We start from the raw sequence: 23,127 nt of genomic DNA on the forward strand, positions 1-23,127 counted from the left end.
ATGAGACGGTCGCTTTGGGTCGTACTGTGGCCGGACAGAGTGCCCCTTTTCAGAACAGCGCGCCGTTTCATCGACTCAATGCCGCATCGTCGGCGGGTTCCTGGAGGGTCAGGCTGGAGATTAAGACATCAGGTAGACAATCGTGGGGTCGGACGGCGTGGTGACTGGCTCGACGGAGCTGCAAACGACATGAAGGTGGGGTTCGACGTTGTACAAGCGAGGGAAACGCAGACTTGGGAACTCTCGCGACCCGCCGAGGAGGGAGTCCTTTTGACGACAAACGAGATAAACCGCAAGGACGTCGACGGAGGATATAAATCACGGCAGATCTCCCGCTCTCAGTTTGTTGTTTCTGCTTCATCGTCAGTGCCAAGCCACCCGTTCACCACATCACTCCAGCCTCCATCCCAGTCTTGTCTTCTCACCCGGTCTCATCTATCCGCCCTTTCGCCACCGTCACCATGAAGGTCACTGCTGCTTTGTTCATGATCGCCGGCGCGGCCGTCGCCTCTCCCGTCCCGGCCCCGAACCCCGTCGCCGAGCCTCTGCCGATGCCCACTCCCGTAAGTCCGAGTTCTTCGTGGCTGGCCGTTGCCGAAGCCGTTTCTGACATGTTGCATACAGCCTGGCATCCCCACTGCCGCTTCGGCCAAGACCCAGCTCGCTGCTCTGACCGTTGCCGCCTGGACCAACACCGGCACCTACGACCGTGACCTGTTCCCCACCTGGGACACCATCTCCGGCACCTGCAACACCCGCGAGACTGTGCTTCAGCGTGATGGCACCAACGTTGTTGTCAACTCTGCCTGCTCCGCGACCAGCGGTACCTGGAAGAGCCCTTACGACGGTGCCACCTGGACCGCCGCTAGCGATGTTGACATTGACCACATGGTCCCCTTGAAGAACGCTTGGATCGTAAGTCTGCTCTGTGCGCAATACTGGAATTAAAGGTGCATGCTAACATGGGACGACAGTCTGGTGCCGCATCATGGACCACTGCCAAGCGTGAGTCGTTTGCCAACGATCTCACCCGCCCCCAGCTGTGGGCTGTCACGGATGAGGTCAACCAGTCCAAGAGCGACAAGAGCCCCGACTCCTGGAAGCCCCCTCTGACCAGCTTCTACTGCACCTACGCCCGCTCCTGGGTCGCGGTCAAGAGCTACTGGGCCCTCACCGTCACCTCTGCCGAGAAGACCGCCCTCACCTCCATGCTCAACACCTGCTAAGCGGAGCAAGGTTCGGATGATGTTGACGAGAGCGATTGGATTTCTTTAGCGTGTCGTGTCCAAGTGTTTCTGTTTCGGATCTGATGATCGTCAGCAACTAGGACACGATTGGGTGTTTTGTCTATACAATTTTCACTTCTCACCATTCCAAATTTTCTTCCCAAGGGGACCGCATTGATTCGAGACCGTCGGGAGGGCATGGACACACAAAGACGCAGAGGATGTGCTGGTGGATGGTCGAGGGACAGGTTCGCTTGGCGCCAATTACGAGACGACTTATGATGGATTGACCAGATTGATGCAAGGGGCGACGGGACAAGTCCATTGTTGCAGAATGTGTTTTCTCAGGCCGTGCAAAGGGGGACAAAAGATGCAGGCTGCTCTATGTTAGTTGGTCTTTAGTCCCGCTAGGACGGAACATCCAAAAGAAATGCAAAAAGCAGATTAAACACAATGAACAAGGATGAGCCGGAGAAGCCAAGTGAATCACCTTTGGGGACTTTGATGCAATCGGTCGTTGTTCTACTGACTTGACGCCTGTAGCATATGCGCGAGGCAATTTTGATGTTGCAACTCGAACGGACGCATCCTATTCCCAAGATACGAGACGACCAAACATCTTGGCGCCTCGGCTGGCGTAGATGGCCACAATCCCCTGAGATCCAGGGCTGTGTGGCTGCTTGCAAATGTGGCTACTCGACTGGAAATTGAAGTGACCTCGCTTGCTTGCGCTCAAGATTGCCGAGAGGGTCTGTGTGCGTGGGTAAAGATCATCTTCAGACTTCCATGTCGGTTTAAGCGTAAGACATTGTTGACGGGGGAAAGATATTGAGCGAGGGCTGGGAATGGGACATTGTGGATGTTGTAGGGGTGATGGACGTCTGCAGTCGAGTGGCGACGGCGTCATGGGCGCACCACTGGCAGATCGAAGCTGTCAGGAGATGAACCGGTGATGTGGTTTGCGAGGAATGAAGAGGTTGGGAGATTTTAGAGTTGTGCTGGAGAGGAAACAACATGACGAGGGTGATTTGGGACGGAAACGGCGCCCATCTGATGATTCAAACACGAGATGGGCAGGAACCCAGCTGGATGCAGAGGGTTTGGCATGGCAGCAACGGCGCGACCGGACACGAGCTGAACGGCAAGAACGCGGTACGTACTCCGTGTCCGTCTCGACTCTGGGCAGGTTCACTGACTGAAGGGAGGTGCAAAGATGGGAAAGAGGGAGGAAGCTGAGGTAATCGATGTTAAAGTCCCCGCTTGCGGCAGCCACTGAGGGTCCCTCATGGAAGCCAAACCAGCTGGCTGGGGAGAAGACGAGGGTGCACACCACTGCATGTATCTCTCCACGCATCTTTCGCAGTCAAGGTACTTGGACCCTGCATTAGCTCATCACTAGGAAGGTCCCCAGCCTCCCATCTGTTGCACTCTTTCCCGCTAAATGACCAATAGGTGAGGAAGGCGGTGCGCCTGGCAAGCGCGGATTCGTTCAAACGAAAAGGAAGGCGCCCAGAAATGGAAGCAGACTAAGCAGCGATTCTTCGTGTCATCCCACGCTTACTGGCCCTAATGCAGCAGGAAAGAAACACAGCCTCTCTCGTCTCTGTCTTGGTTGTAAACCTGGAAGTACCTGACTGTAACTCTATGGCCCAGTGGTCTTACTTCTCCCAATGACTGAGGTGAGGTGGGAAATGTCTCTCTCCTCGGTGCCCGGCTTCACCGTTGCCCGCCTGCTTTCATCTCTGCTCGTGTTCATCCTCACCCACTTCCACTTACACTTACACCCCACATCAGGGTACTTTGTACATTCGTGATTCACTTTCTTCACTTTCGGTCGCCTAGAATCCGCCAGCCTCCCGTTTACTGTTTCCCAAGCGGCGGCTTCGACCTAAACTTAGAGACACAGCGTCCGGTGCCGTCCTTTCACCATTTTCTGCTTCCTTGGCCTCCCACTTGCCCAGTGCGCTAGTTTCTTTCTTCCATCCCTCTAGCCTTTCCCTAATTTCTATATTTGGGACATCTTCCTCGGATCACCGTCCGTGGTTGTTTACTCGTCTTGTGTTACCTCAACCTTACCTTACTTCTCAACGTCGATATCTACCCTTGCTCCCGCTCTTTTTCTGCAGCAAGTTTGACTTCAACGACAATCACTCACAGCCTCACCCTCGCCATCGCCCTCCTCCTCCTTCTCACATCTCTTCCATAATCGCAACTCAAGATGATGCGCTACGCAGCTCTGACCCTGGCCGCTGCTGGCCTGGCTTCTGCCCAGACCTTTTCCGCTTGCAACCCCGTCAAGGGCGACAGTATGTTCCCTTCACTCACTTACACCAAATCGTGAATGACGATGCTAACATAACCTTCAGCATGCCCTGCCAACACCGCTTTTGGCGGCGAAGCCAGCTATGACTTCCGCACCTCCAAGAACATGAATGACCTCGAGTCCTTCTTCATCGTCGACGGCGGCATCAAGTACAACCCCAAAGTCCTGTCATTCTCCGCCGACACGGGCTGCGAGATGACCATCTTCGAGGAGAGCAACGCCCCGACCCTCACCTCAAAGAACTACCTCTTCTTCGGCAAGGTCGAGGTCGAACTGCAGGCCGCTCCCGGTCGCGGCATTGTCACTAGCATTGTCCTGCAGTCTGACGCCCTGGACGAGATCGATTGGGAGTTTGTTGGCGCCGACCAGACCCACGTCCAGACCAACTTCTACGCCCTCGGCGTCAACGACTACACCCGCGCTCGCTACTACGAGGTCCCCTTCAACCCAATGACCAGCTTCCACACCTACACCATTGAGTGGACCAAGGAGTCCATCGTCTTCTCCATTGACGGAAAGGTCTACCGCACCGCCACCCCCGCCGAGGGCAACTACCCGCAAACTCCTATGCAGCTGAAGCTCGGAACCTGGGTGGGTGGAAAGGGCACTGCTCAGGGCACCATCGACTGGGCTGGTGGTCTCGCCCAATGGGATCAGGCTCCCTTTGCCGGTCACTACCGCTCCCTCAAGGTCTGGGACTACGCTGGTGGTGACAAGGCTGGTGCCAAGCAGTACGAGTATTCCAAGGGCTCCGACGGCAAGTGGCAGAGCATCCAGATCATCGGCGCCGGCGAGAAGAGCGGCAGCCCTGGCAGTGTCGGCAATGTCGCCAGCCCCAAGCCGGAAAAGTCCAGCGACAAGGACGACAAGAACAAGGCCCAGCAGTCCGATGCCCCGACACAGAGTGCTAAGAACACCACCACCGTCGTCCAGACTCCCACCACCAGCGCCCCGGTCGCGTCCTTGACTGTCGCCGCCAACACCACGACCACTCATGCTAACGGCACGTCATCGACCCTGACGAGACTGGTCTCTACCTCTGGATCTCCCACCGGATCTGTCAACGCCCAGACAACTCTTCCCTCCACAACTAGCGGCACTCCCGCTCGAACAAGCGCACCGGCGCCCGCTGCTGCGTCCACTCTGAAGAGCAGCTTCTTCGTTGCTGGTATCGCGGCCTTGTTCGCTGCCATGATGCTGTAATCGGATCGCAATCACGATCGGTCAGCTTTGCCTGCGTCTTCCATCTGTGCATATGTTTCGGAAGGCGGGCGTGTATGTATGTAATTATGTATAATGAAAAGGGACAGGGGCGTATTGGCATCGGAAGCCAGGCTTGCTTATAGATTGCTCTACTAATAATACCACTTTGACTACACTCTTTCTCGTTCAGTTTCTATACTCCGTGCTGATGTATGGAGAAAAAACCTTGGCGGACGTCGGCTACTTACATGTTTCTATGTCGGACAACGTGGCACAGCTGCCCGCCACTTACACGACCTTTTTCACCTATGCCCAAGGTCGGACAGCATCAAGCAAAATCTCTTGTGAACTAACGGGAATCACGTGTACATACTCTAAAGCTGTCACGATAACTACTCCACGTATCTTGGAACCCGGAGAATCAAATTCGGGCCATGGGGGAAGCTTATACCTACACGTCTCGGGCTTCGAACCCCTTTGGACTCGTTTATATGTCTAGGACTCTTACGTTCAACCCTTTGGAGACGGGATGGTAGAGATGGAGATCGATGGGGTCTTCTTATACCTTGCCAGTTCAAACCTAGATAGACGCTCGGCTAGAGCACCTTGCCGGAACCAAAAGTGGGTTGTGTGAGGCTATCGCGGAGTGGGTCGTGGTAGGCGAGTACCCAACCCGGATGGGAGGTTTACCAAAGCATCTAGTCCTTTCGATAACAAGGTACTTGGAATGGGAGGTTTCAATCCATGAATGTGCCGTGTTTAAGCCGTTAAAGTTCTAGGACTCTTTTGGATCATGGCCGGCCGACGTATGGATGGCTGGGCTGGGCTAAGCTTCGTCTTGGGAAACTTTGCAAACCTGGCTTTGCTGTATGATAGATGTGGGTTCACGATCCTGCGGGAGGAAACGGGTTTGGAAGAACCGTTCAGGTTGTTTGGACCGCTCCCTAAACCCACTCTTTTTTTTTGTGAAAAAGATTCAAAGTGTTTATGTACCTTGGTTAAGCAGTTGCTCTGGATTTATTTTCACCTTTGGCGATAGTGGAAAGATTTGCTACTTGAACATATCGTCAACCCAGTTGGATCGATAGCAAGTTAGATATCACAGCGATTATTCCTCCTTCCTCATCTCGTTCCCTTGCCTTGATCTTTCTTATTTATCGGCGAATACCACAAGAATCACCTGTTTCTTCCAAGACAATGGAGAACCGCACTACACGTCCCGCCGCCGAGGGCGAAATCACATATCCACAGCCACGACCATATGTCGCCGGCGGCTGGGAATACCAGCAACCAGGCCATCACGAGGATGGCCAATATGAGGAAGACACACCCGAGGAGGAAGATGTCGTCCTCGTAGCTCGATCCCCACCGCCAGTCCATATCAACGAGGCAACAGGTCCCAGGACCTTCTTCTTTCCAGAAGCGACATCAGCCTCGCACCACAGACACGAGAACGCCCTCGCCAGCGACGGAATCCATCTCCCCCGCCTCCGTCCCGGCCCAGCCCCTGTCTTGGAATGGGAATCCCCCCACTCGCCAGAGCGAGCTCCGTTGCGAGCCCGTGATCTCCTCCACCTAGTCGACTACAACTTTGGCCCTCCCTGGGCACGCCGCCGGATCGACGAGCACACCCCGTTCGCGCACGACGTCAACCTGCGGTATGCGCAAGCTCGGGAATACATTCGCGAGCAAGAGGCTCGATGCCCCTTAATACCATTGCCCAAACGTAGTGCCGACGACGCTATCCCCAACCTCGTCCAGGACCAGCACCGCCACGGCGGGAAGGCATCTTTGCGGCCGGGGCTGGCGTATCACGGTCCTCTCGTTCCGGCGGGGGAGCAGGACTATGGAGGGTTGCCGGCTCCTCGGCCTGTGCTTCAGCCTCGTTTGAACTTAGATAACCTTGCGATTCGGCCTGCGATGCAGTCCTATCGCTTGCCACCCGTTTCTGAGCGTCAACCTGGAGAGACTGGGGAGCTACAGGAGGTTCAAGAGCAATTCCAGCAGACTTATACCGGGCTCTTGAACACTCCCATCTGACCCGCTTGAAGGTCATGTTGGGGTTATAACGGCCTCTCTCTTGATCGAACTTGCAACCGATGGGAGCGCTTCTGCTTCGGATTATTAGCCGCATGTTTGTTGGGCTAAGTCGGAGGATTTGCTGCATGGAAACGGAGTAATGTGGATCCAGGCTATTCGCGAGTCTTTTGGACATTCATTCCTGAGCTATGTTATCTAGACGAGATCAGCCAGCTTCTGAGGCGGTCGACTTTCCAAGTACTATATATATACAAATCAGTACTTCACAGTGACTGCTCGATTTCCTGCGTTGTGCTCGCCATGTAGTGACAACCATCCTCATCTACTCAGCAGACCCTTCAACTTCTCTAGCGCATCCCTCTTCACCTCGTCCACAGGCGGCTGCACATCAACGCCAACGATGTCCGGCTCGTCCGCCTGCGGCGGGTCCAAGCTCTGGAATTGGCTGTGCACCAGGTTGGATCCAGCAAAATGGCCGTGCCTGTTCTTGACACGCTCGAAGAGCACCTCTTCGGGCGCGTGCAGTGTGACGAAATGGACAAATATGTCCTTCTCCGGGTGCGATGCACCGCGTAGGACGTCACGATAGGTGCGCTTGAGAGCGGAACAGGTGACGATGACACCCTGGTGGTCCCGCTCCAGTTCCTTGAGGGCCTCGTCACGCAGAGCGTCGAGCCAGCCCCAGCGATCGTCGTCGGTGAGAGCTTCACCTCTGTGCATCTTTTCTACGTTCTCCTTTGGGTGGTACTGTTGGCCAGGCCGGAAATATGTGTCAGTGTCAGTGCGGTTATTGGCAGACATAGAGTTGGCGGTTCATCTGGGGGAGGATGGAGGGAGAAGGGGCACAGACGTCGTCGCCTTCGATAAAGGTCATGCGTAGCGAATCTGTCAGATACTTTGCTATCGTCGTCTTGCCAGTGCCCGTAGGCCCCGTCAGAAAGACGATGTGCTGTTTCGGTCGCGACATGTTTTAACGTGGGACTGATTCAATGCCGCTAAGATTGGAATGTCTGGGAGACTCGGCCGGCGACCGACGACGTAAACTGGAGCTTGGAGCAATGGTTTTCAATGCTGAAAACAGGGCTGACTCCAAGGTGCTCCTTGCTTTGAGCAAGACACAAGCTGAGGCAAGGTGAGATGTGTAAAGCGGATGGTAGAAGCGTTAGACGTCGATGCTGAAGCCAATGCGGCTACAAGTGGATGTCTCAATGGGGTAAACGTCGGGGAAAGAGAGTTCGCGACAGGAAGCAAGCTGTTCTCGTCCAATTGAAGCAGGGAAGGTGAGAATGTAAGGTTCCTTCCTTTCCGAATGGTCTGATATGGGTGCTTTCCTTTTTGTGAATAAGCTCTGGTCCACACTTTTCCTGCGCTTAGTGGTGGTACAAAAGACAATGGAGTGGATGGCGTTCGGATGATGTCATGCGAAATCTAATTACCTATCGAGGCAAGTACGAAGCATCTAAGTAAGGTCGGGTAGGAAGGCACAGGATAAGTGCAGAGCAATTGCCTTACCTAAGCTAAGCCAGGGAGAAGGAGCAGGACGAGGTAACTACCAAAAGACTGGGACGAAGCCTTCCTCTCCTCTTCTCCCATCTACAGGACCAGCCGAACAAGTATCAAACATTCCAGAACGACATGACTACCCACGACGAGACAGAAACGGCCACAGAACCAACACTTGGACGGCCGTTGACGAAGCTTGCCAATGTCGAAGTCAAGAAGAAGAGCCAATCACTCTTTACGACCGCCCCGTTTCGGTGCGATGCTCCTAGCCGTGGGTAGCGGCACGGGTAACGGCATGGAAGATCCCATCAATCATCAGACTTTTGTGACGAGACTTTGGATACCTTGCGTCAAAGTCGATCCAATCCAAGACACCCAATCAACAATCACCTTATCTCGGGGCTCATCCGTCTCTTTCGCGACTTTGAGCCGCACAATGGATGGCTTCTTGGAGAAGCGACACAGCGACGTCGACGCAGGGCTCGCGAAGCGCCAGCCACCGCCAGCCGCCACCAGACGGCACTGACTACAAGCAAATCGTAGCCTGTACATACGAGACAGCAGCGAGAAATTCCCAGCAACAGGTCTATTAGTCTAGTTGGTTAGGACGTCGGATTCTGACTTTCAGAACCTTCCGTAGGCCCAGGTTCGAATCCTGGATGGACCTCATCTCTTTTGCCGATCCTCAGAAATATCCCAATCGACGATAGAATCCTCTTTTTACATCATATGCTTCCAATCACCTCACGCTGGATTCCATCCGAGCGGGACAGTCTGCTTCGTTGACTCGGTTCAAACAATTCGCTTGCGCCTGCGGTCCGAGACGCAAATGACGGCTTTTCGGCCTGCATGCCGCGGGATCATGACAAGCGACCACGCACTGACGGGTTCTCGACTTTTGAAACGAGCACTTCATCCCCGAACATGAGAGGAACATCATTCTCTCTCTCGTTCTTTCTCTCTCTCCCTCTCTTATTCGCAACTCAAGAGCTGACATTGGTCAATTGAACCATGGGCGATACTTCGTCTATTGAGGGTCTGCTTATCGAGGGTCCGTCTATCCGTATCGCACGTCACCAGCGCCCTCACGGAACCAGTCGTCTGCCGCCAGCGCCTCCTCTGGGCTTGCATAGCTGATGATTGTGCTCTTGGTCGTCGTGTAGGCCTGGTATGCATCGATACCGTTCTCACTGCCAACACCGCTCGCGCTCGTTGCGCCACCCCACGGACTGCTGGGGTCGTTTCGATGGTGCGTATTCACCCACACGATGCCTGCGTCGATTTCTTCAGACACTCGAAACGCTTGCGCCACGTCCCGCGTCCAGATGCCCGCTCCTAACCCGAATTCACTGTCATTGGCGAGTGCGATGGCCTCTGATTCCGTCTTGAACGGCGCCACCACAACCACCGGCCCAAACGCTTCCTCCCGCCAGATGCGTGACTTGAGGATGTCGCCCTCGGCACGAGACACCAGCACTGTCGGTTCAAAGTAGTATCCCTTGGCAAAGTCGATTCCATCCAGGCTACTGGTTCCAGACATGCGACGACCGCCAGTGAAGGCTGCGCCTTCTGCAGCAAGCGCTTCATTCACAAGCGCCTCTACGTTTGACAATTGCTTCGCCGACACCAGCGGGCCCATCATGGATTCCTGATTGCTCGGTGAGCCCATCCGCCGGACAATAGATTCGGCCTTGGCTTTCAGCTTCTCCAACACTGACTGCATGATCCCTTCCTGGACAAGAATTCTGGTACTGGCGACGCATGTTTGTCCGCTAGCAATGAAGGACCCGAATGCGATGCCATTGACTGCAACATCCACATCGGCCTGTTCGAAGACGATCAGCGGCGCTTTACCTCCCAGTTCCGCCGTGTACCGCGCCAGATTGCCGCCGACAATCGAGCCAATGGCTCTCCCAGCCACAGTTCCGCCAGTGACGTCGACTTTGCGAACAAGCCGATGTTCGACGAGGGCCTTGCCAGTTGTTGCGCCGTATCCAGGAAGCACGTGGAACACTCCGTCGGGCACACCAGCTTTCTGCAAGATCTTGCCCAACAGCAGCGTCGTGAGCGGTGTCAGTTCACTCGGCTTCACCACAACGCTATTTCCCGCTGCAAGGGCGGGCGCTATCTTCTTGACAGCAATCAGGAGTGGGTGGTTAAAAGGCGTGATCTGTACCACAACACCCAGCGGCACACGGTCAATCCAGTTGTGCAGCTTGCCCACAGTTGGCAGTACCGCACGCTCTTCAGTGCGTAGTAGGGCGGCATAGTATTTAAACCACTTGACCAACGTGGGCACCTGAGCGCGCATCTCGCGTATCGCGCGTCCGGTTTGGCGCACCTCGAGAGGAATCAGCGAGGGCAGGTCTGCGGTGAGCAGCTCAGCCGTCTTGTCGAGAACATCGGCGCGAACATGACGGGGCGCTCTAGACCACGTTCCGGCCTTGAAGGTTTCGTGCGCCAGACGAATCGTTTCTTCAACGTCTTCCAGGGACGCTGCGTGACAGCTGCACGCATTCGGATGCCAGTCAGTCTCACCCGTGTGGGAAATAATTGCGGACGGGGCATCGAAGTTGAGGCTGAGGGCTGAGAACTTACTTGGCAAAGATCTCACCTGTCGCGGGGTCTTCGACCGGGATCCTGTTGGCGTGTGAGAGTCGAGCATCAGCACAAGTGTGAGTATGAGCATGAGCATGAGCATGAGCTCGAGCACCGATAAGCGCCCTGCAGCCCCTCGCGCGGGGTACTGCGAAGCTTCGAAAGGTGAAGAAAGGGAAGAAAAGGTCACGAACTGATCTGCATGACCAGGCTTCTCCTGGCCTCCCACCCAGAGGTTGTATGGCTGTCCTGTCATCTTGTCTCTTGTGCGGCTGTCACTCAGAGTTTCGTCGGTTCAAAAAGCCACCTCGCAAGGAAAGGACGCCCGCGGCGTGCCATTTACCTTTTATTGGGGTGGTAAGCAATCCATCTGCCTTTAAATCCAACTGCGGGGAACTATGCGGGATGCATCGATAGCCAACTCCGGCCGGCTCCGTGCTACTATGCTCCACTCTGGGCATCCATCCTCGGCCGCGATAACAGAGTCTTTCTATTCACCTTACTTTCCGGGGTTGGTTCACTTTGTCAACCTATTTCGTAACACGCGATGCAAACCACAGACAGGGATCCCCATCAAAATGCAAGATCACAACAAGCTTAGAGGCTAGGGCCAACAGTTTCGCTAGCTTTGGTCTCCCCCGCCAAGCAGAGAACGGATGGGGTAATAGTTGACATAGCCCAGCCTTGAAGGTGGAACGGCTGCAAGTGTTATACTTCAAGGGGGCACGATCTCGCTCGGCTTCTGTACGAAACGCACACACTCTCTCGACAAAGCCTGTTTCTCGGTGCTGCAGCATCTGCACAACGCAATGAACCATTTGACCAACGGTCTGCTCAGACCCTGCTTCAAACCTACGGGAAACCTCCGTACACATGCAGAGACGCCTTGGAAGCTGCCATGGACTTGGGCCCAAAATTTCCGGCCAAGACGGATGGCATCTCTTATGCCATATAACCCGGCGTCCTACAACTTGGCTCGCAGGCCTGTGACGCCAGTCATTTGGATTTCTGTTCAACGTTTGGATTGATTCGCCTTTGCCTGGTCTTGTCTTGGTCTGCGGCTGGAAGTCTTGTCAGAGCTCTCGGCAGCCAACAACGACACCGCTCATCTTCTTCTTTCTCTAATCATCATGGATTACATGCGTTCTTTCGTCGGCCGTAAGCCCAAGCGTACCCAGCTGCCAACGGTAGCTACGGACGACGTCTACCCGGTTCACTTCTTTGACGATACGAAGCCTTTTCGGGAGATGCTTCTGAATTGGACGCTTCGCTTCGACGATGTCCTCGACGCAGAGAAGCTCAATCTTTCTCTTTCTCGTTTGATCGAGATTGGCGACTGGAGGAAGCTTGGCGGTCGCATGAGGATGACAGTAAGTATCCCCTTGTGTGGAGAAGTCGCCTAAACAACGCTCTGGAAAGGGGTCTTGCTAACCCGGGAAACCATCAAGCCCGACAACCAACTTGAGCTTCATGTCCCGAAGCAGTTCACACCTGCTCGCCCTGCCATTCGCTTTTCCCACGATGTGCACGACTTCAGCATCAAAGAACACAATGTTGCCAAGCACCTCCCCACTACCACCTCTACACCGTCTATCCAGCCTGGTGTCATCAACTTCTACAACCTCGGCGCCCGTCAAGACGCTCCCAAGACTCTCGAAGACCTCATGTGCTCCGATGAACCTCAGATCGCTCTCCATGTCGTCTCTTTCAACGATGCAACCCTCGTCGGTCTCCTCTTTTCACACGTCATGTTTGGCGCCGCGGGCATGCAAGCCTTGGTGCAGGCCTGGTCGCAAGTCCTTGCCGGCCGTGAGGCAGAAGTCCCTGTTATACACGGTGCTCATAAGGACATTCTCGACGACGTCGGCGTGGATACTGATCCTGAAAAGGAGGCGTACTTGCTTGACCAGCGACAACTCAAGGGTTTCCGCCACTTCAGGTTCAGCTTGCGGTTCCTCTGGGATATGTATCGTCGTCCGGAAATCGAGTCCAAAGTCCTCTGCCTGCCGGCCGACTTTGTCGCCGGCCTTCGCGCTCGCGCTATGGCAGACCTGCACGCCATGGACGAGAAGGGGTTAGGAACTGAAGAGGCGCCTTTCGTCAGTGAAGGCGACGTACTCACGGCATGGTGGACCCGCCTTGTCTGCCTCGCTCGTGGATCTAACCGACCTGTTACTGTTCTCAACGCTGTGGATATCACTGGCCGTCTCAAGTCTGTCTTCGCCCCCGGAAAGCTGTACGTTCAGAACTTTGCCCTCGGAACCTGGACCCTCCTTAGCTCTGCCGAAGTCCTCAAAGCCCCTCTCGGATACGTTGCTCGCTGCTTCCGCCACGACATTCAGACTCAAACCACGCCTTCTCAGATCATGGCTTTCATGCGCCGTCTCCGTGCTGGAGGCCGGTGCAGTTCACAGCCGATCTATGGAGATCCAAACAGTATGCTCATCATTTTTACCAACTGGGCGCGTTGCAAGTTCTTTGACTGCATCGACTTTTCTCCTGCCGTGATACCGCGCATTTCTGAACCAGTCACGGTCAACGGTGATATTCAAACCAATGGACACACTACTGGCAGCGACCCAGAGAAGACCGCCGCCAATGCCACCGTCACGGAAGTGCTCAACCGCCCTCCTCCCGGAAAGATTGCTTATCACCACTCTCTGGCCAGGACGCGCAGCATCCTTTCTCGCAATGTGTTTACCATCCTCGGTAAGGATCTCCAGGGCAACTACTGGATCTCGGCCCTTGGACATCCTGAATGCTGGGACAAGCTCGAGAAGGAGGTGTCCATGTCGTCCATGGACGCGCTGAGAAACCTCAACCCCCCGTCTGCGAACTAGACACCCATCATTCACGTGCCAATTTCCATGACACGCGGGCCTTGTCTTTCCAGACGGGAATCACAGCATGAATCAGTCACTCATTGAGATTCCCAGCCCCCTCTTGTCAGAATCTATTGTTTAAGCAATTTCGCCAATCCTTAGCCCGCAGCTTCGCAGGTGGAGAGAATGAGAATGAGAGAGTAATGGGCCCAGGATAAACTGATTCCCAGGAGTTTTCGGGGCATCTGGCTAGCTAGTCACGTTTTTTTCTTATGCCGGTCACGTCTGGAATTTTGGTCTGCAATCCTTCCTTTGAGAGGGTTCTGCTTGTTCCGATGTTGCTCTTTCGATGATGATGAATGGCGAGTGGATGTAGATGTATTGTACGATATCCCAATTGTACTGCTATAAACAACTAAACACGAACTCATGAACTATTATCGTCGTCGTGTATCAATGCTCATCTTGATTCTGTCACTCACTTTTGCGTCCGCAATTCCCCCCTTGATCTGAGAGACCATGATGGCAGGCATTAACCACCAGAGATGTGACATCATAGCCTCCCGAGATAGGTACATCCCGCGTCCCTCGGCAGTCGAGGCGTTTTGACAGATTGCTACATTACCAAAGTAGTCAATTGAGGTAAAAGTTTTCCACCGTTGTCGCCTGCCACAATTGCTTAACAAGACTGTACCACACTTTGCCTGCCGGTGGGATACCATGCGATGCAAACGCAGCATGTGAGACGGATTCAAAAGGGACGCCACAGTGACCATCGCTTCAAACGTGCGCATGTCCATAGTCGAGTGCCAACTTCCCAACGCTTCCGGCTCCTCCGACGTCGGACTTTGACTTTTTTATGCAACTCTCACAACAGAAAAGATCGTTTTAGAGGTATAAATACGTCTGTGGGTTTCTCTAATGGTACTACGGGATAATGCTATCTGGACATAGTGCTGTGAAACCGTTTTCCTGGCCTTGAACGTCTCCAATGGGGGTGCTATGACATGCGAGAAACACTGAATGCGAGTCTATGCTGGTATCGAAAGGAAGGACTCTGAACAGAAAGAGAGAGAAGATAATCCAAAAACGGCGCAGACGCAAAAGGTATCGTAATGGTTATGCAGCAAAAGAAAAGAGAAAAGCCAAACGCCGTGCTTGCAATGTCGCGAATTCAACTCCATGCTTCTCGCTCCCACTGTCGTCAATGGTGCCAACTGGCTCAAACCTTGGCCTCGTCTTCATCCATGAAAAACTTGACAACCTGCTTGAGATCGAAAAGGCTGACGCCGCGGCGCGGGTAGCAGAGGTACACTTGCTCGCCCAATACTCCAAACTTGTCTCTGAACTCGGCCTTCTTGCCGAGACCCAGACTCTTGACGATGCCGGCATAGGTCTTACTGAGGAACTTAGCCCTGACACCGTGCAGGTGCTCGCCGGGAATGAATTTCTCGCTTACACCGGCACCAAAGGTGACGGGGCCGGAGATGGACGAGAGCGCGTGCTCGACAAGGACTTCGATCGTTCCATTGGGAGCGTCGGGGAAATCGAGCGCCCACTTGACCTGCCATCCGTACCGGGGCGACAGCTGCGCGAGAACGACCATGCATAGAACCTTGCCGTCCTTTTCGGCGGCGAAGTAGCGGCGATGAGCTTGGTCAATCCAGGGACGGATCTCAGTGAGATGGACTTGGGTCTTCCCCTTGCGCTTCTCCTTCCATGCCTCGATGGACTGATCGGCACGCCTCATGAAATCTTCGTCAGGCTTGAGCTCATGGACCTTGATACCTTCTTTCTTGACGCGGCGAGCGGCGCGACCGTCGGGTGTGGTGTGCTGATCAGCGTCGGCCCGCTGCTCTACGGTGCAGCTCATGGTTCGCCAGCCGATGCGGCGCCCCAGAATTTCCTGAACTTTGTTGGAAACCAACATCCACACGGGCGTCAACTTGAGCTCGTTTTTGACAAAGTCAATGAAAGCTGGAATAACCTCTTCGTATTGACCACGGTCGCAGAGAGGGTCTCCAGTAATCATCGCAAACTTGCCGCGCTTGACGTAACCGACCGCGGCACCGCTGCTGTGTCGCCAGAGTTCGAATCGTTCGTCAAGCCATGAAGTATTGCTGGCATCGCCGTAGTTGGCAATGAGGTCTTCCAGTGGTGGCATCTCCTTGCCTGCCCAAGCCTTGGTGGTGTCGGCATTCGGGTGCGGCAGAGCGAACGCCCGCTGGGGCAACGACTTTGGGTCGCGATAAAAGAGAGTGCCATATCGTACATCTCCTAGGTTCAGGAGGAGGAACACAACACGATCCAAACCGAGGCCGGCACCACCATGCGGGGGAGCGCCAAGGTCGAACGCTTCCAAATATTCGGCCATCTCGTCCTCCGAAATACCCTTGTCGGCCATATTTTTGCGCAGCTCCGTGGGATCGTTGATGCGTTGGCCTCCAGTACAAATCTCTTGCCCGCGGATGAAGATATCAAAGGAATTAGTCCAGAATGGGTCGCCTGCCTTGTGTGTGTAGAATGGGCGGGCATTGGCGGGGAACTTGTCAAGGATGTAGTAGTCGGTTCCGTACTTCTGCTTGACCAGTTCACCCAGCCGAATCTCATCCGGCGTAGACAGATCTTCTTCGGCCACATCACGTCCATCATCACGAAGCATCTGCAATCCTTCGGGGAACGGAATGATGGGGGTTTTGTCCAACCATACGAGGTCTTCGCTGGGGAACCGCTCACGAATGATCTTTAGTTCAGGCATCGCCTGCACGGCTGTGAAGATGTTCTTGAGCACTTGGTCAATGACTCTGATGAGCTCGTGATAATGCTTGTGGATCTTCATCTCGATGTCGAGTCCGGTATATTCGGTCAGATGGCGATGCGTGTTGGAGTTTTCGGCTCGGAAGACGGGACCGACCTAGATGTGTAAGTACATGTCAAAAGTGTGGCCAGGGTCGAATCACTTACTTCGTACACCTTGCCAAAGTCTGCAGAGATGGCCATCTGCTTTGCCAACTGAGGGCTCTGCGCCAAGAATGCGCGCCGTCCAAAGTAGTTCAGTTTGAACACCTCGGCGCCGCTCTCGGTGGCTGCTGGCTGTAGTTTAGGAGTTTGAATCTCGATGAAGCCGCCGTTGTCCAGTGTTTCACGAAACTTGCGTGTGATCATGGCCCTCACGCGGAAGAGTGCTTGGTTGCTGGGGTGTCTCAAGTCGAGAATGCGGTTGTTCAACCTGAAGTTCATGCTCTCTGGTGGTTGGTAGTTTGTGAAAGGAGGTGCCTTGGCTGGGTTGAGAAGATGGATGGAGTAGACGTCTACTTCAACGTGGTGGTGGTGTGCGGACTTTACTTCCTGGACGGGCTTCTTCAAAGTGCCAGATACCTGAACGATGGATTCGGGATGCAACCTCTGAACCCATTTTACCATGTTTGGCGTCGTGTGTGCCAATACGCCTTGGATCGTGTCGGTTTGATCGCGGAAGAGAATGAAGTCTAGATGTTTCGAGATGTTCCGCTGGGTGTGGATCCTCGCTCGAAAGGTCACCTTGGTGTTGATATCCAGCTTGACTGCCTCGCCGATGGTCGTGAGCTCGGTCGGGTAGTCTCCCTCGTCGCCTTCGCCGTACCGTGCTCGAGTTTCTTCATCCTCGGCACTGCGGGCTTGTTCGTATTCGATCCTACGGCGCTCTTCCAATTCGCGCTTCTCTTCCTCTTGACGAAGAAGCTTTTCGCCCCTTTGTTGACGCCTCAGCTCACCGCTTCGTGCTGGGCTCCGTCCGGTGCTCGATTTGCTAGAGTTGCTTGATTGACTAGTAGAACTCGATGCCCGAGTCTTCTCGAATAAAGTTGTTTTGGTCTGGGTCGGTGTCGGGGAGGGCGATGTCTTGGTAGAGAATGAGAACCTCTGAGCTATGCGGGAGAGCGTGCTCGACGACCGCCGTGGAACTTCGTGTTCCGTCATGGTGTTTGCTCTGTCGTCCTCGAGACGAAGTTTGGATGAGGTGGCGTCTATGTGCGAGTAGATTTACTTGCAGGTGTGAGTAACAACAAGGCTTTCTGTTTCAGTCACGGCAGACAGAGTGAGTCGAATGGCCTAGATAGCTTATACTGGAGACAGGAAAGAGATGTCAGGGTAGCTAGAGCGCGGGAGGCAAGGTATAAGACAATGCAGACGGGAAGCGGAAGGGCGGAGGTTTGCGAGGGTGTGAACGTGACCGGGACTAGCCTACGGGACCGAACGAAAAGAAGAAAGGGCAAAAAGATTGATAATGACACAACAGTCGGACTCCGTCATGGTTCATCGCGGCCGTCGAGCGTTCAAGCTCCGCATGGGCACGAGGTTGGTTCTCGTGTGTACTTGATAGACTTTGGGCGACGTGTACCCGGTACTTGGCAGAGGCAATGAGCAGGGAGGGAGGCCGAGCCACGGGAGATGCACGGAGCTGCCCTACGACTTGGCTTGGCTCCTATAAGGTGAGGTAGGGTACCGACCGACCGCGCAATAGGTGACCCAAGACGCTTACACGGCATCGTGGCAGGGCGTGGATGATGCAGACCAAGTGACATTGCGTCTGGGCTGTCAGGCAGGGGGGGAAATACCACGACAAGAAAGGCTTCACCCTGTATTCTGTACTGGGTGAGAGGCCATTGTCTCGAGTACCGCTTGGTACCTTGTGTGCTTGCCTCTGATGCTAGCCTCCACTTGGAGAACATAGGAGGTCGAGCAAGAAAGTAGACTACGAGTGAGCACGAGGGTCCACGAACAGAAAGAGAGAGAAAGAAAAGTTTGCCGAAACCATGACGCCTGACGCTGTAAGTGCAGGTGCGAGTGCAAGTGCAAGTGCAGGTAAGGTGGAGATACAAGGCCATCGATCGCATCGCATCGCATCGCATCGGACAAGAGCGGCCCAAGAGCGGCCGTGGGTCGAGACTGAGTGGAATCGTCCCGTCTCTTTCCATTCTTTAGAGCTCCAATCCCCGTCAAAGTTTCCTCTCTTTCCTCGAGGAAGCTCCGGCCGTGTGGTGTCAGCGGGACGTCATTGGCTGTGGGGCCACAGGATACCCAAGGTACGTATTGTTGGTCTTTCGAGGCATGGAAGGTGCAGAGTAAGGTACCGGATACCTCATGAATTTAAGGCATGTTGAGGAAGGGAGCTTGGGGAAAAGGAAAGAACGTCTGGTTGGAAATGGAATGGAAGCCGGCAAGGTCACGGACATCGGCTCCGAAATTCTGCGCGGCTGACACACTCCTTTCATTTCTCACCTTAAGGTAAGGTAGGAGGTACTCATGTACCTTACCCTCAAAGATATTATGGTCACTCGTGGACCGTTTGCTCCGGGGATCGTCCCAGAAGCAGGTCCGCTCCTTCCCGCCTACAAGGGTGCTTGGCTGCTTGTCGGGGTCACCATCGCAATATCGACTCATGGAAGCAGTGCCGGACCAGGATGTAAAACATTGTCTACTGCGTAAAAGATGGTCCTATTGGTCAGGCTTCTAGCACCATCTGGAAACAAGACAGCAAGACAAAAGGTGATAGGGATTCAAGTGTAGTGTACTGTGTAGAGTATGGGTGTGTTGGCTCCGGCATCCCGGAAACGACGGCCCCACACCCGCACCAAAATGGCCTAAAAACGGCCCAAAAATGACGTCAAGGTACCTCGGCACACCTCCCTGGTGAACGTCGCCGCCTCACTAGCCACCGTGGCAGTCCCTCCCGTCCTTCATTCAACCTCACCTTGACCTCACCTCACACACACTTGTGCCGCAAGCGCAGCTGCCATTTACTCGTTTTTGGTGGTGTCATTCTCATTATGACATCCCATTTCGATGCCCTCCTTCCCTGCCTTGGAATTGCACACCAAGCCTGCCGCCTCGGCTGATGTTATTGCTTTGTGATTATTTGCTTTCGTCTCAGGTTTGCATGTCTTCCAAACCCCCTAAACACGCGTACAGAGACACTACACTGCCTTGTTATTCGCCTTGTCCGACCAACATGCTTCATCACCACGACGTCAAACTCAGCCACAGCTACCTATTGATCTTTACCTGAGCCACACCGGCCACATCTACACAGTACATACCTTACTACGTATCCGTACATTGCATCAGTCACACCAAGCCAAGCCAGGCAAGGCAAGGCACCGCTGCCAAGAAAACCCTCCCTCAACGTCAACGACACCTGATGCTTTTCCTCCAACCCGCCCGGGATCCTTAGCTTCCCGCCAGCGGAACACCTTTGCCGTTCCTTTGCAGCCTCTAGCCCTCTACTGCGTACAGACTACAGCCTTTTTGCCCAACGACACATCCCGAAGATTCCTTGCGCACCCTTGATTTGTCACATTCTCTCCCATCCTCCCATCTCTCCCGTCCCTCTCTCTCGTCCCCTCGACCTATTATCAATCGAACCCGTTCCGACACACCCGGTACACCACTGTTTACCTGACCCTCTCACCGCTCGCAACCTTTGAGACATTTGATTCATTGTCCGTTTGAATGTCCGATCGCCCCTCGCTGCCTGCCAGCCTTACCAATACCCACTAGCTTAATCCTCCTGACTCCCGCACGCGCTCCGCGCAGTCCGCGTTCCCGATGCTACAGAGCAAGCTTACTCGCACCATTTCCAACATCTCCAACGTCTCCAAAGAGAGTAGAGCCAGTAGGAAAGAACGAAAGGCTGAGAGTAAGGCCGCGAGCAAGGCCAATAGCGTCGCCAGTAGCATAGCCGGCGCTTCCGACGATGAGTACGACAACCCACTCGAGAATATCGCGCGATGGCGCTTGACGGCCAATGCCGTTGCCCTGCGCTCGGGGGCCGCTTTTGCCTTCGGCCTGCAGAACCTGTCCGCTCCCGTCCCACCGGCTGCGAATAGAGTCATCTGGCTAGACTCTACCCTCTCAGAGTGGGCCGGCAAAGAAAAGATCAGGGTCGATGTTTATCTTCCTCCCACCACCTCCTCCAGCAAACCCACCGGCAAGATCCCTGCGGTAATCAACTTTCACGGCGGGGGCTTCATCCTCGGACAGGGCACTGACGATGCCCGCTGGGCTGGCGCCGTAGCCACGGCCCTTAATGCCGTCGTCTTCTCCGTGAGCTACCGTCTGGCCCCGGGGTACCCTTTCCCCACACCGGTGGAGGACTCCGCCGACTCTATTCTTCAGATCGTCGCACGTGCCGAAGAATTCCGCATCGACATAAACAAGGTCGTGCTGTCGGGTTTCTCGGCTGGAGGCACACTGGCCCTTGCCAGTTGGAACATTCTCCAGGACCCTGATCGGTGGGGATACAAATTTAAACTACCTGTTCCCGACATCTCCGGCATAGTCCTGTTCTACCCGCTCTTGGATTGGACCATGACTAGGCCCCAGAAGCGCAAGACATGTGGAAAGCCAGAAATGACTCTTCCCAAGGGCATGACTGACCTTTTCGATGCGTCGTACATATATCCCCCGAGACCAAGGTCCGAACGTGGCGATCCGCGTCTCTCGCCCGGTCTCATGACAGATGAGATGATAGATCGCCTGCCACCTGTACACCTGTGCATGTGCGAGCATGACATGTTGCTATTGGAGGGAAAGGCCTTTGCGGAAAGAGTAAGATCTCGCGGTCGCCGGGTCAGCACACGTGTTGTCGAGGCTGAGAAGCACGCCTGGGATAAACCTCCGCCATTCGCGCCCAAGGAAACAGTCATGGTTGAGTACAAAGAAGCAATAACAGCCATTGAAGAATGGTTTGATAATACAGGGATGACGTGGAAGCTAGAGTGAGGGTTGAGTCGCCGACCTCTTGGGTGCTAGAGAGATACCTAAGAACTGTATACTGATCTCCAGACGACTTTCAGACGATTTGATCAAAATAGAAACCTAATTATGAGCATCGACTGAGGAGTCTTCAGGGCATCCGCACAGAGCTGTGCCACATTACATCCATGAGTAGAAACAACTTGAATGCATGTCTCACTATTCCTAGTGACTCTTTCAGAGTGATAAAACAAGATTACGTTCGAAGAGGGCAGTGAAGTTCTAGGTGACGTTAGGAAAATAACCTTTTAAGCCACCATGCCAAGATGTTTGATTCGTGGAAAGCCAAGCCCAACGTCACGCGTACGCCGCTGGATCTACCCATTTGACTTTGCACCGCAATACTACGGATGCTTGTGGCTCTTCTGATTAGCTAGGGCATTTCTTTTGACAGGCAGTGCAGCGCCCCGTGTCGATCATCGCGGCTTGCGACTCTTTCATATCTTGACTTTAGAGGTGATTTTGATCAAAATACCAAGGTGGGTGCGAATTGAGAGCTGATTGATTCCATAGTAGATGTCAAGGAGATATTATGAAGGTGGCTTGGTGAGTCTTGGGTGACAACGTTGATTTCCCTAGATCGTCATTTCCCTCGCCAGCTGCGCTTGAAATATATGGATAGATTTGTTTGCGGAAGATGGCGATTTGAGACGCAAGGCTCATCACTAGAAACCACCCCACGACCAGCTGCTTATCGTAGATATGATTTATCCAGAGGCCTCGATGATTCCTTCTATTTTTATTAGAACACAAATAGACCCATTGAGTCAGAAATGAGAAAACATAGAGAGCCCAGACGCATTGCCTATGATTTCCTTCCGTCTACAATATGTTCAGCTGTAAGGTGATAAAACTGGTGATATGGTCTTTCTAGTAATATACAATCTCAAGCCATGAATGGGATATAAAACAATACGATCCAAGATTGGAAATTTTGCGCCAAGACACGAGGAACTAGGTTACTATCTTACCTGTAACTCAGTCTGTGGAAACAAATTCAAGATACTCCCCAACCAAATGATTCATATACTTTCATCTGAACCAGAAACGTACGGAAGTTGCAAGACATTCGGTTCCGAGCGACAATTTCAATCCAACTCTGACAGCTGTCAATAAAACGTACCGAACAAAAAGAGCATTGACAGATCGAGGCCCCGTTCATGGAATGTGGTCGATTATTGCGCGGGCTACGGCTCAGAAAGTCCTTAACAGGCATCTTGCCTTTGGGAGATGTTGAAATTTGATATTATGATGCTGTGTCTTTGGTAAACCTTTTGACTCGATCGTTTCGAGACAACAGAACAAATGAGAGGCCAAGGCGTGATTTGACCTGCGACACCCCCGTTTCGCGGAGGCGGCAGCTTCCTCCGATGAAGTAGTAACCCCGCTCTTCTTTGCAAGAACTGGAAACAAGTAGACATGACGGCTGGAGAAGTCTGCGGAACAGTGATACGACGGAAGAGAAGTTCTCTCCACCTCTCCTTGTATTACAAGATGAGAAAACTCGGTTGCAATATCTACGGTGATTGAGGTCACATCATTCTTTTTGAAATTCTCTCCTCGCGAGTTCGTTGGAAATAAAGCGAATGCTCAACCATCGGTCCATCTTCTGCCCTTC

General features: G+C 53.8%; 8 protein-coding genes across 8 annotated transcripts; 5 read left to right on the plus strand and 3 right to left on the minus strand.

Moving 5' to 3' along the window:
- Positions 1-461: 461 nt before the first annotated feature.
- Positions 462-1,226, plus strand: HER10_EVM0005916 (uncharacterized protein; the record flags this gene model as incomplete). Its single annotated transcript, XM_035475518.1, has 3 exons — positions 462-563; positions 625-915; positions 975-1,226. The coding sequence occupies 3 exons, from the start codon at positions 462-464 to the stop codon at positions 1,224-1,226; spliced, it is 645 nt and encodes a 214-aa protein (XP_035328039.1).
- Positions 1,227-2,838: 1,612 nt separating this feature from the next.
- HER10_EVM0001792 (glycosyl hydrolase family 16) lies at positions 2,839-4,927 on the plus strand. The gene is made up of 2 exons (XM_035471527.1): positions 2,839-3,532; positions 3,593-4,927. Exons 1-2 carry the CDS (start codon positions 3,445-3,447, stop codon positions 4,750-4,752), a joined length of 1,248 nt encoding a protein of 415 aa, XP_035327633.1. The 5' UTR covers positions 2,839-3,444; the 3' UTR covers positions 4,753-4,927.
- Positions 4,928-5,701: 774 nt separating this feature from the next.
- Positions 5,702-8,097, minus strand: HER10_EVM0001594 (thermoresistant glucokinase family carbohydrate kinase). Its single transcript, XM_035471338.1, has 2 exons — positions 7,643-8,097; positions 5,702-7,539 (listed from the first exon to the last, which is right to left on the minus strand). The coding sequence occupies exons 1-2, from the start codon at positions 7,757-7,759 to the stop codon at positions 7,111-7,113; spliced, it is 546 nt and encodes a 181-aa protein (XP_035327617.1). The 5' UTR covers positions 7,760-8,097; the 3' UTR covers positions 5,702-7,110.
- Positions 5,950-6,792, plus strand: HER10_EVM0012688 (uncharacterized protein; the record flags this gene model as incomplete). Its single annotated transcript, XM_035482077.1, has 1 exon — positions 5,950-6,792. One exon carries the CDS (start codon positions 5,950-5,952, stop codon positions 6,790-6,792), a length of 843 nt encoding a protein of 280 aa, XP_035328631.1.
- A 261-nt stretch (positions 8,098-8,358) lies between the features above and the next one.
- HER10_EVM0005760 (uncharacterized protein) lies at positions 8,359-14,126 on the plus strand. The gene is made up of 2 exons (XM_035475364.1): positions 8,359-12,263; positions 12,342-14,126. Exons 1-2 carry the CDS (start codon positions 12,024-12,026, stop codon positions 13,731-13,733), a joined length of 1,632 nt encoding a protein of 543 aa, XP_035328022.1. The 5' UTR covers positions 8,359-12,023; the 3' UTR covers positions 13,734-14,126.
- Positions 9,353-11,149, minus strand: HER10_EVM0010874 (aldehyde dehydrogenase; the record flags this gene model as incomplete). Its single annotated transcript, XM_035480320.1, has 4 exons — positions 9,353-9,793; positions 9,899-10,802; positions 10,894-10,935; positions 11,088-11,149. The coding sequence occupies 4 exons, from the start codon at positions 11,147-11,149 to the stop codon at positions 9,353-9,355; spliced, it is 1,449 nt and encodes a 482-aa protein (XP_035328473.1).
- Positions 14,127-14,159: 33 nt separating the features above from the next.
- On the minus strand, positions 14,160-18,282 carry HER10_EVM0009009 (aspartyl-tRNA synthetase). Its single transcript, XM_035478512.1, has 2 exons — positions 16,680-18,282; positions 14,160-16,629 (listed from the first exon to the last, which is right to left on the minus strand). The coding sequence occupies exons 1-2, from the start codon at positions 17,670-17,672 to the stop codon at positions 14,938-14,940; spliced, it is 2,685 nt and encodes an 894-aa protein (XP_035328305.1). The 5' UTR covers positions 17,673-18,282; the 3' UTR covers positions 14,160-14,937.
- A 1,358-nt stretch (positions 18,283-19,640) lies between these two features.
- On the plus strand, positions 19,641-21,588 carry HER10_EVM0001907 (uncharacterized protein). Its single transcript, XM_035471640.1, has one exon. The coding sequence runs from the start codon at positions 20,301-20,303 to the stop codon at positions 21,474-21,476; it is 1,176 nt and encodes a 391-aa protein (XP_035327642.1). The 5' UTR covers positions 19,641-20,300; the 3' UTR covers positions 21,477-21,588.
- Positions 21,589-23,127: the final 1,539 nt, after the last annotated feature.

This window comes from Colletotrichum scovillei (assembly GCF_011075155.1).
Source record: "Colletotrichum scovillei strain TJNH1 chromosome Unknown Contig00010, whole genome shotgun sequence".
Classification (NCBI taxonomy): Eukaryota; Fungi; Ascomycota; class Sordariomycetes; order Glomerellales; family Glomerellaceae; genus Colletotrichum; species Colletotrichum scovillei.

What these genes read in the sequence shown, in the direction of transcription:
- HER10_EVM0001792 (XM_035471527.1), top strand. Translation starts at nt 3,445, where the DNA reads ATGATGCGCTACGCAGCTCTGACCCTGGCCGCTGCTGGCCTGGCTTCT. An exon ending in CAACCCCGTCAAGGGCGACA is followed by an intron (nt 3,533 to 3,592) that starts GTATGTTCCCTT and finishes CATAACCTTCAG; the next exon opens with CATGCCCTGCCAACACCGCT.
- HER10_EVM0001594 (XM_035471338.1), bottom strand. Translation starts at nt 7,759, where the DNA reads ATGTCGCGACCGAAACAGCACATCGTCTTTCTGACGGGGCCTACGGGC. An exon ending in CCTTTATCGAAGGCGACGAC is followed by an intron (nt 7,540 to 7,642) that starts GTCTGTGCCCCT and finishes CCTGGCCAACAG; the next exon opens with TACCACCCAAAGGAGAACGT.
- HER10_EVM0005760 (XM_035475364.1), top strand. Translation starts at nt 12,024, where the DNA reads ATGGATTACATGCGTTCTTTCGTCGGCCGTAAGCCCAAGCGTACCCAG. An exon ending in GCGGTCGCATGAGGATGACA is followed by an intron (nt 12,264 to 12,341) that starts GTAAGTATCCCC and finishes GAAACCATCAAG; the next exon opens with CCCGACAACCAACTTGAGCT.
- HER10_EVM0009009 (XM_035478512.1), bottom strand. Translation starts at nt 17,672, where the DNA reads ATGACGGAACACGAAGTTCCACGGCGGTCGTCGAGCACGCTCTCCCGC. An exon ending in ACTTTGGCAAGGTGTACGAA is followed by an intron (nt 16,630 to 16,679) that starts GTAAGTGATTCG and finishes TTACACATCTAG; the next exon opens with GTCGGTCCCGTCTTCCGAGC.
- HER10_EVM0001907 (XM_035471640.1), top strand. Translation starts at nt 20,301, where the DNA reads ATGCTACAGAGCAAGCTTACTCGCACCATTTCCAACATCTCCAACGTC.